Genomic DNA, 11,936 nt, shown 5'->3' on the forward strand with positions numbered 1-11,936 from the left:
TTCGGTTCGTGTTCGACTCGTTCGTTAAGAAACGAACACGAGCTTATTTCAAACAAACTAAATTTTAAACGAACCGAACACGAACACATGCTTTGTTCGTTCGTGTTCGGTTCGTTTACACCCCTAATGGGAGGCACGTGTCGACGTCCAACATTACATAACTCTTTAGTTAAGAGTGTCTATGCATCGTAATTTTAGGTTTATTTTCTAATATTTTAAAAGAAAATAATTTATGTGAGAATATTTTAATTAGTTTTTTGTAAGATTAATTTTGTGACTTATTGTCTCACTAGGCCGATTCTCTTTATGGGACAGAGACTACCCCCAAGGCAATCATGGCTCTAAGTACGTCTGTAAATTATCCTGACATTTGGTTGGTGATCTGAGATCTCAAATCCTGCAAGCCTTATTGGACAAATTCTTCCATGAACCCCCTAATGCATTCTGCTTCCACCACGTTCCTTTGATTGAATTCTCTTTGTTGTTGTTGTTGGACTCCTTTTCTTATTGACAACATGTTTCCACGCTCACCACATCTTAAAAGATGTTGAATAAAAAATGTCTAAAAATACGCCAAAGTTATAAAGTGTTTTATAGGGAGGGTGGGCCAAAGTTATAAAGAGTTTTATAGGGAGGGTGGGAGAGAGAGAGAGAGAGAGAGAGAGAGAGATAAAGCATTGAGAAGAGAGAGAGAGAGAGAGTGATGGTGCAATAAAGAACAATAGAAAGAGTGTCCCCTTTTTTTATGATATGGACCTCCCTATTTATAGGCACATGTCCCATTACACATTAGTCCCATTAATTTGTCAGGGGAATTTTTTGGTAGTTTTTAGAAGTATTTGCATATAATAAAATTAGAAGACTGATTCGATAGACACGAAGTTCGCTGGCTGCCTACTACAGCTTGATTCCGATGACATATGATCCTTCCCGATCTTCCTGATAGCCAATCACCGCCTTATGAGAGATCATGTGGCACACTCTATTGATCGCTCGAATAAGTTGCTCCACCCCCTACTTGCGCCACTATCCAAATTAGATGCTCGTCTACGAGTTAGAGCAATCCATTTATCTCAAGATTCGTGCTACATATGTCTCACAAACAATAATAATAAAAAAATTATACCATATATATGGTAGAAGAAAATCAATTTTGCTTGAAATTCGTAAAAAATTAAGTTCTGATCTGAACCAAATAATTTCATGATGTGACGAGCAATAAAGGTGAAAAAGAGGAAATTTGACGGTAGAAGTAAAGATCCAATAAACTTCCTCCCTCCATTATCTATTGAATTAGCGATGGAATAGATCACATTATCTCACGTCTGATCCAACCCCACACAATTTCATTAAAGTTCGCTTTTAAATGAAAATGACCAACATGACAGCTCTCCTTTGCTACCCCACTCGCTAATTAATTAAGAAGATCTTTCATTAAATTATATTTTTTATCCTTTTTTTTTTAAATAATTGTAATGAGAAATTGTTTTTTACAATCTAATTTGAGTAAGAACTTGTTCATCCAAAAAATAGGAGAGAAGCAGCGAAAAGACGAGCGAATCGAAGGAGAAATCAGGACCTATCGCAGATTGTAGTGCCGAAAGCAATGGCCTCATCGCGTTCTTAATTTGAGCAAAATCTCCGTTTCGATGGAACCGAAGTCCGGCGAAGCTTACCATCCCAACAACCCTTCTCAATTTTCTCTGCTACGGAGTTGAAACTCACCCTCAAAGAAGCCTCAAGTGTGGCTCACATTGAGTTATTTGGAAGGGTTTAAGATCAAAATGCTTTTGTTATATTTGATTTTAGTTTGCAGCATATATAATTTTTATAAATAAAAAATATTATTTGAGTTGATCTCAAGCCAGTTCGAAATCCGATCAACAAAAAATCTGATCCAAAGTTTTGCCTCATAGCTCGACTCATTCATTTCAATCCAATATTGTTCAGAGCTAAAATTCAAATCAATTTTTGAGCGATTAACAATCTTCAGGCTAAATCCACAACATTTTCTATCATTATAACAATCAATTACGGCTTTCGAGGCACGTTACATTGTTGCTGAAAAATTATTTTAAACAAGCTTTGCAATTTTATCCTCCCTAATTCATGAGAAAAGTGTGTATGTACATAATTATAAAATTGATTATTTCGACTGTAACCACGTGTTCTTATTATTTCAAGCAATTTTCACAAAAAAATTGAAGTGTCATCTTCTGCTTCTCTTTTATCTATGTGTGTGCTTAATCTTCGTCCAATACTCAACTGCCTTATATCATTGGACACAAAAAAACTAAAGTTTGGATTGAGCCTCTGATGAGCCTATAAAAATATATTTTGATATGCTGAATTTTTAACCGTTTATCTAATAAAAACATGTACATGAGCTGAAAATAAGAAAATCATTTTAGTTGAACTTCAAATATTAATAAAAATAAATAATTAAATTAATATTATAAATTGCGATTATTACTAGCATTTTTCACAATTATATTTTCAGAGACTATTTAAACCATACAAGATATATAAGTTTAATATAATAAGATAAAATGAGAAATTTTAGAAGTTCATAAACAATAACACTGTAACAATGTACCACATCGAATTATTAAGGTGCTATTTATCGACAATTGCGTTCATTAATAGACAAATGGGTATAGAAATATTCAAATCATTTCATCATCGATCAGATGTCCATCCCATACATAAAATATAACTGAGAAATATGAATATAAAAGCACACACAGATACATGGATAATATGCAATCATATTCACACACATACAAAAATTAACTAAGTTTTACAGATACATGGATAATATGCAATCATATTCACACATAATTGAAGGCGCATTTACATACATACCATTCAATTCATATGTATTTACATATCTAACGCCTATACTTCATTTTTAACATTTATGCCACTTAAAATACACTTTTTCATGCATTGATAAGATGATGACACGTATAGGAAAACATTGAAGTTTAGGTGTTATATGCAATACATAGAAATTGAATGGTATGCATGTAAATCTTCCGTTTTTAAAAAGAACCATGCCAAGTTACAATAGTTCAAAGCTTCAACGGCTATAATTCATAATCCAATAAAAATAAAAATAAAAACATATATCCACAAGAAGCACGATGAAGTGCTGCTAAAAAAAAGTTACACAATTTTTATATATAAAAAAAACAAACGAATTCAAAGGTTATCAAACGCAAAAACATAGCAGAAATCCGACCAGTAAGAAGGATTGATTAAACAGTAATTAGAGATCAGCGGTGGCCGGAGATGCTGAAGGAGCTAACCTTCATGGGAGTGGCAACCACCAGCGGAGCGTCCGGCGAGTCAGTTCCAGCGAATTTCTCATGCATAAAACGGCTATCGACAATGGATTCATCCTTGGGAACAATGCGGTAGCAGTAGCAGCTCTTCAAGCCTTCCTGGTTGCGATAGCATTCATGGCCGCTCTTCTTCACCTGGAGGAAGTTCCAGATTACGCTGAATTTTCCAACTGTTGCAACAAGATGCCTCTCCTGCTTCCCATTCTCGGTCACCTGCACGTGGAGCGTGAAAATAATAATAAGGCATTTACATTTACACCACTCAATTTCTATGAATCTACAGATCTGGCAACTAAATTTTGATTCTTAAGTTTATACCACACAAATATTTCATAATCACATAAATTATACATTTCAAGCATAGGAAAGATGGTGTGCATGTAAAAATTGAATTTTTGGTGTTAGATATGTAAATATACAGGAATTGAGTGGTATGCATGTAAATCTTCCATATAATAACGATGATGATGTACGCATGCAATTTGATTTTCATTGATAGTTTATGATGCTAGTTATGTTTAGCAATAAAGAAAAGATTTTGAAGCCACTTAGCAATTACTTCTATATTATATAATTGGATCGCTTGTCAAATTGCCAGATGATGGAAAAGAAATGTTTCGATATTAAATTATATGTAAGTGAATAAAATTACGGCTTATATGCATCTAAAATATTTATCTTGATAACATAATCAAAGTTTGGGAGTCTCTATTGGCGAGATATCATTCCTTTCTACTTCAAATAAGTGGAATATAAGAATGTGACTGCTAATGCACATAAAAGTTAATGGAAGATAAATAAATGCAAAAAAACTATCAACATGAAGATAATCATAAGACTAACAAATAACACTACCAAGCTAATAAAATATATAATATCAAGACAAAAAACAATACATTGAACCTTTAACTTTCACAAAAAAAAAGGCCATAAATATGCTCGATCGAATACTTAGTTTCAAAAAATTAAGTAATATTTTGTAAATTAATTATATATTCTCTTAAGATAACATATTTAGAGAGACAGTGTGTGTGTGTGTGTGTGGGAGCGGGCGGGAAGGAAGGGGAGGAGGGAGAGAGAGAGAGAGAGAGAGAGAGAGAGACTTAAGATAACATATTTAGAGAGGGAGGGAGGGAGGGAGGGAGGGTTAATTGCCTGCATAAGGAACAATATTTCATCAATCAAAAAGATCATCTTAGTCTGGGATCATTAGAGGAAACCCTAAAGCAGTTATTAATTTACTCTATTGTGAGCTATAGGTCATAGGATTTGAGTGGTGAAGGCAGCATCTCTAACATATAAGGGATATGAATACATATATCAGCTCCTCCCTAAATGATGCATTTGTGTGGGCTTCATACGCCAGCAACACACCAAGTTTGGAGTCTCATTGAATCTCACTAAGTTTCATATAGACAAATTTTATATCCTAATATCCAAGAGGACGCGAACCAAAATAATTAAAGATTTTCTAATTCAATTGCCACATCAATAAAATGAATTTCTAGAAGTTCCTAAACCTTATAAATTAATTTGATAAGCATTAATAGCATTAATTCAATTTTTACGGGTCAGCTTTGTTTTCAAAGCCCCTCTTTGCCATGTGCCAATTAAATTGCCTCACAACAAGCTCCATTATCATTACTAAGGTTCCCCGCAAAAAAAAATTCTAGAGAACTTTTACAGATGGGAAGAAGATTAGACAATATTTACAATAAATCCAACAAAATAATCTATATCCATATGGAATCTCTTCTTTCCAACCATTATTGCAGCACATAGCCTTCTCTTTTGTATAGTAGCCACAGGTTTAAGCATGTGGTTGTGTTCTCCGGGATCACTGATTCCACAAGATGATCCTGTTCAACAACTCAAACATGAAAGAGTGGATAATAATCATAAACTCTCCCTTGATTTATTCATTTTCTTCCCCCTCTATTTTTTTTCCCTATCCTTGCTTTCTTTCTTTCTTTCTTTCTTTTCTTGTGACGTTCAAAAGTTACATTCTCCTAATAAATACCTTATAAGAGTCTCAAACTAAATAAAGTCTATTCTTGCTGGTAAATTTGCACTCGACTGATCTTAAACATATTAAGGCTTAAAAAATGCACATAAATACGCGCTTCAAATTTTTGTAGTTAACTGGTATGAAATTATTAAATGAGATCAAAATGATTCAGAAATATAGCCAACGTAGTGATGACTTCAAGTGAATGATTAGTCAAAGGCAGACTTTGACACCTCGCCTTTTCCTAAGAGATTTACAGGCCATAGAAAAGCTAATAATATTTCAATTCCCATAAATAGTTTCTCAAAAATTGCAGTACATGGTTAGCCGATGGCAGTCCTAAGCTACAAATAAAGCAACCTGCTGAAAAATTGTACAATGTTTGCATTTAAAAAAACAAGCCAACAAAGAGCACGAGATTGATAGGTGAAAAGAAAATCACCAAAATAGGAAATCATTAAGAATTAATTGTAACCAAACACCAACCCATAATTTTTTGGAAAGCTTAGAGAGATCAGGGGAAATGAAATTAATAACCATTGCTCCAATAGCTCAAACAAAGAAGAGCATTGTATATGATTCAATGAATCAATGCGCACTCGATTTTTCATGATATTTAGTCAAATTTATTGGATTATTTTCTCCATTATAAGACATTGAAGTGCAAGATGATTAACATTGTTTTAGGCATTAAAAATAGTTGAAATTGTAATTGTATGTTCTTCATAAATAATTGTTTTATAAAAAAAAATTATTAGACTACTGTATTTGAAGATTTTCTGTATTTAATTTTTTATTCTTTCATGTTCTACTCTTTATAAACTACATTGGTGAAATTTGGTGCTAAGAGAAAAGATATTGCTTTGTAAGTATGTGATGGAAGTTGTATTAGATGCAGAGAAGAGGAAGAAAGGCTATATACAGCAAGTGTAACTATTGCAACAAAAACTATCACAGAAGGTGTCAGAAGACTAAAGGATCATATTTTGTATTTAATTTTTCTTTTCTTTTATGATCTACTGGTCCTTTATAAAGTACAATGGTGAAATTTGGTGTTGAGAGAAAAGATATTGCTTTGTAAGTATGTCATGAAAGTTGTATTAGATACAGAGAGGGCGAAGAAAAGCTATATATATATATATATATATATATATATGAAGTGTAAATATTGCAACAAAAATTATCACAGAAGGTGTCATAAGAATAAATGAACATTTTCTGTAGTTAATTTTTCTCATTTATGTTCTACAGGTCCTTTATCAACTACAGTGGTGAAATTTGGGTTTAAGAGAGAAGATATTGCTAATGAAGTGTAACTATTGCAACAAAAATTATCACAGAAGGTGTCATAAGAATAAATGAACATTTTCTGTAGTTAATTTTTCTCATTTATGTTCTACAGGTCCTTTATCAACTACAGTGGTGAAATTTGGGTTTAAGAGAGAAGATATTGCTAAGTATGTCATGGAAGTTGTATTAGATAAATAGAGGGCGAAAAAAGGCTTTATATGTATATAAAGTGTAACTATTGCAACAAAAATTATCACAGGTGTCACTAGACTAAATGATCATTTTACTCAGACTCATAAGAACGTGCGGCTGTGTAAGAAAATTTGAGATGAAGTTAAACTAGAGATAATCAACTATTTAAATGTCTTTGCCACGATAAAGCATTAAAACCTACAGATAGATAAAATGATTGAGAGTAGATCGATATCAGTACATTAGGTTACGGATCTTTTGTTCCTACTAGTAATCCTATTAGTGGTCCTACTAGTGATGACAATAGTACCATTATTTTAACCAGAGGAATTACAAGGTCAAATTTATTGAAGATTTAAGATCATGCAGTTAAATATCAAAGCCCAAGAATTCCTTTAAAGAACATTAGAATTAAATTTGTATGAATATCATAAATTTTTTTTTTTATGAAAAAGGGTTTCCTTTTAATGCTGCGAGGATTCCGTATTTTTTCAATATTATAGGCTCCATCGGGAATTATAGTCAAGGAATGAAACCTCCAAGCATGTCTGAGCTTTGAAAAATGATATTGAAGGAAGAAGTGAAAGCTACTGACAGGATGGCTCAAGAATAAAGAAAATATAGGCATAAATAGGAGTTTCAATACTATCGATGGTTACAAAGACAGAATAGGTCAAAACTTGATCAACTTTCTAATAAAAAAAAATATTAAAGGAGAGGTGTTTTTAATATGTGTTGATGTGTATCAATTTATTAAAGATGCAACATTGTTATTCAAATTGTTTGATATTATTGAGGAAGCTGAAGAACATCTAGTTCATATTGTAATAGCTAATACAGGTGCATATAAGACAGTAGGGAGGATGCTAAGGGAAAAAAACATCTATGCTAAACGCCATTTGCAAACCATTGCCTTGATTTGATGCTAGAATAGCTGGGACATTTTCCACAACATAAAAGGGCTTTGATGAAACAAAAAAAGAAATTTTATCCACAACTATGATTGGGTATTTAATTTATTGAGATAGTTTACTGATAAAGATCTAATTGAACCGATAATTACAAGATTTGCTACTGTCTATTTGATTTCACAAAAAAATCATGAGGAATCAATTAGAGGCAATGTTTAGTTACCAAAAGAGTGAATAATCCGAAAATACAAAGGAAAACATAGGAAAAAAATTATCTTAAGGGATACTACTTTCTTGCAGAGTATGATCTACGCTCTTAAAACCACAAAACCTTCAATTGAAGTGTTGAAAAATGTTGACATCGAAAAAAAATTCTACAATAGGCTTTTATCTATGAGAACATAGAAAGAGCAAATGAATAAATAGAACAAAACTTGGTGAAAGAGAATAAATTTATAAAGTGATTTGGGAAAATATTAATCAGAACTGTGACAACCATTCTATTACATATTTTCTAAATTCTCATTTTATTTCGTTAGTAGTTTCTTGGAATGCACAGAAATTAAATTTAATTTGTACAAAAATATAAAGAATGATAAGTTTATTAGACAATTTAAGAAGGTTGATAAATAACTTAAAAAATTAACACATAAAAAAGAATATTTGGTATGAGAGCTGCCCAATCATCATGCAAACCACATTCATCTCATAAGATGTCTATCAACTATACTTAATATTAAATTTATGATTAACTTTGTTGCATATGTAATTAATATTAGTCTTATGCCATTTTTTCTAAATCGTGATATAGAACATTGGTGGGTGCATTTTGGAGATGAAACACTAGAATTGGAAAGAGTCTTAACTCTAACCTATTCAGCTTTACATGTCAATCAAATTAGAGTACATTCAACCAAGTGCATATAAAGTGAAGAAATTGTTTGGCCGTAACTAGGATGAACCAATGAACAAATTAGTTTATGTCAAGTACAATAAAAAAATTAAAAAATACACAATGTAGGTTAACTACAAACAAAGATGATGATGATCCTATGACTCTTGATAATTTGCCATCGAATGATGAAGTGGTTGGTAGTTAACAAAGATTAGAAAGGAAATGAAGAAGGTGTTGTTGTAAGATCAAATAATAAAGAAGGAATTGACATTTATGCTATTAATGTATGAAAAGTTGGAGAAAGTTTGCAAAAATTCACCAAATGCAAACAAGGTAATGCGATAGGCCAGTAAAGTCTTGTAACTTATATTATTCTTTTGATGGTATGCCTTCTTATAATGTGTCATTCATAAATTAAGACATTCTTTTTTTTTTTTTATGAACTATGAGTTTTCTAATGTTTCATAATTCGATGACTTTTTTGTTTTAAATTTAGAATCTGTCTCGATTAAATTTGAAACTTAACTTATGACACAATTAAGGTAATAACCACAATGCCCGATATAAATTTTTAAACATTACCCCCATTCTTGCATTATTTGCTTCTCTCCTCTCGGAATGTATCTATCTTAAGCCCTTCTACCTCTTCCCAACAGCTCTATCCCCTTTTCTCTCCAAAAACAAAGTCAAGTAGAATCAAAGTTTACTCCACTGCAATTACTCTATCACGTGACTTTATCATCATTCTCAAATGCACAAAAATTTTAGTTATGACACGCATGAACAAATAAGGCTTTTCACTATCCTACATAATGGAGTATGCAGATTTTTAGCATTCAAGAAAAGATGAAAACATAGTTACCCATGAGAACTGCCCCTTCTGAAACTTATTTTTGCCAGCCAAATGTGAATCCAATGGAGTGAGCTTCAACAATCTAGGGGATGCAATCCTGTTCCCCATTCTTCCACTAAAACCAGTCTTCTCTCTCCCATCCTTGTCTTTAAAAATAGTGCATATAAGTATCAGATATGTGTCTGTAGTTCCAAGGACCCACTTCCCATCAAATGTAACATCCACATGAGTGATAGGGGATCCAAGACCAGGGAAAGCAGTCTTCGCCATTCTCATAGAACTCTTTGAATACAGCCGGATCTTGCCATCAAGAGACCCAACAACAATCGAACCATCACCGGTTGTTGCAAAGCATTGAAAATTAGTGCCCCTCGCAAACTGATGCCCCTGCGACCACTGCAACACTGGTGATTCCATTGAGTTTGCTATATTTTGGACCATCCCTCTCCTATCCCTCATATCCCATTGGCATAGCCTGTTATCATCGAGTCCCAAAAATGTTGATTCAGATGGATCCAGTTGTGAACCCTTGCTATCATTTGTGATGTCCCTCATGGTAATATCAGTTCCATCCTTCTCAAACTTCCATTCTGCCACAATCTTTCCTGTCTCAATATCAAGCTGATCTACTCCACCAGCATGAGGTTTTGCAGAATTACCTTGATTCATCAACAGCATGTTGGACTCGCCTCTCATCAGAAGAGCCCTCTTAGGAGCGGGATAGTTATTCCCATGACCAGAAATTCTCACCGAAACACCTTTCCCATGTATTCCATGATTAAAGTTCCTTACCACCTGGATACCAGAATCACCCACAAGGAAACTGTTATCAAGAGCTCCAAGGGCAAGGCTCTGTATTCCACCTTCATCAACTGCTTCCTCAAACTCATCAAGCAACGACTGGTTCTGCTTCAACGGAGAGGCATGTACAGGTGGTTTATCCAAGCTATCAACCGCATCCTCCCAAATGGAATCATCAGCTGAATCCGGCTTTGCCCATGCCATGAAATCCTTCCCGAAAACCTTAACCGTATTCTCCTCATTGGCCTCGAATCCATAGACGTTCTCAAAAACACACCTCTGGTACTCATTCTGGAAAACACTGTAAGCCTCTGAAGTAGAGAATTTCATAGCCCAAACTCCATCGGCAACAAAATCAACCCGCTTCTGGTCAGGAAACGTTTTCATTTGCATTTCAGGCCCAACCCTAACCCGCACCTTGGACCCGATCTTTAAAAACCAAGGAGAGGAGGAGCCAGCCAGTTTACCCTCCGCGTCCGCAACATCCAAGTCCTCATCGTAAGCAGAAGAGTAGGGGGAGGAGGAAGGCCTCACGAAGGAGTAGGTCACCAACTTCTCGGAGATAATCCACTTCGCAGAAGGCAAGCTGCCGCCGATGTGCAGGTAGAGCTTGACCCCGTTCTTGACGTTAGGGTTTTTGGTTGGAGTGGACGATGAAGGGGAATTACAGTATTTGAGCTTAAGAGACTGTAGCTTCGAGTCGAGATCATCGACAGAGGCCGGGGTGTCCGGCTTCAGGTTTCCGGCAGTGCTACGGCCGGAGGGAGTAGCGGTCGACACCGGAGACTCTTCTTCTTCCGTTCCCGACTCGTCTTCTTCCGACTCGGTGTCGTAATCGGAGAGCTCCAAACCTTCGCGACTGTGAGAGCCCCCCATCACTGGATTCAAATCGATACAGAAGAGAGAGACAGACAGAGACGAGATTTTGAGACGTTTCGCCGAGACCAGAACAATAAAAGCGGCAAGAACGGCGTTGAAGCGGTAAGAAAATCCTTTTTGGAGCAACACGGCTAAGAAAGTCGAGTAAATTGTCGAAATAATCCCCACTATTCCCACTATTTATATTAAAATTTATAAAAAAGTTTAAAATAATTCTGATTATTTTTAAATTGGAGTATTAATTTTTCATGAGGATGATTTCAGGCTCTATTTATAGGGTTAATTATTTTGACACTTTTTATAAATTCCAAGAAAAAAAAAGATCTCATACAAATATTTAAGAGTAGAACTAATCTCTTTTTTAAGATGGGGGCAAATTGTTTCTTTAGATTCAACGTGGGATGGGCTATGACTAGGGGTGTAAATGAGCCGAACACGAGCGAGCCAAAGCTTAGCTCGTGTTCGGCACGTTTATATTTTGAGCTAAAAAAATGTGCTCGTGTTCAGGTCGTTTGTTTAGCGAGCCGAACACGAGCCGTTTACGAACAAAGAGTAATTTTGACAACTCTAATCACGTAGTCATAAGTTGTTAAGAATTGTGGCAAAATTTAAAACATAATTTGAATATGATTAAACAATTTTTATTCTATTTTCTTCATTAATACTTTTAATTGATTATAAATCTTTGTAGCCTTGTAGTCAATTAGTTTTTTTTAAAATACTCCTCCTCAAAGATATATATATATATATATTCAAGAAA

General features: G+C 34.3%; 1 protein-coding gene across 1 annotated transcript; it reads right to left on the reverse strand.

Moving 5' to 3' along the window:
- Window positions 1-3,083: 3,083 nt before the first annotated feature.
- LOC110029822 (protein CYPRO4-like) lies at window positions 3,084-11,299 on the reverse strand. Its single transcript, XM_020732282.1, has 2 exons — window positions 9,506-11,299; window positions 3,084-3,560 (listed from the first exon to the last, which is right to left on the reverse strand). The coding sequence occupies exons 1-2, from the start codon at window positions 11,171-11,173 to the stop codon at window positions 3,279-3,281; spliced, it is 1,950 nt and encodes a 649-aa protein (XP_020587941.1). The 5' UTR covers window positions 11,174-11,299; the 3' UTR covers window positions 3,084-3,278.
- Window positions 11,300-11,936: the final 637 nt, after the last annotated feature.

This window comes from Phalaenopsis equestris, unplaced genomic scaffold (assembly GCF_001263595.1).
Source record: "Phalaenopsis equestris unplaced genomic scaffold, ASM126359v1 Scaffold000606, whole genome shotgun sequence".
Taxonomy (NCBI): Eukaryota; Viridiplantae; Streptophyta; class Magnoliopsida; order Asparagales; family Orchidaceae; genus Phalaenopsis; species Phalaenopsis equestris.

Excerpts from the sequence above, each read along its gene's own strand:
- LOC110029822 (XM_020732282.1), bottom strand. The coding sequence starts at position 11,173 with ATGGGGGGCTCTCACAGTCGCGAAGGTTTGGAGCTCTCCGATTACGAC. Across the intron at positions 3,561-9,505 it reads AGAAGGGGCAGTTCTCATGG|GTGACCGAGAATGGGAAGCA; the intron begins GTAACTATGTTT and ends CTCCACGTGCAG.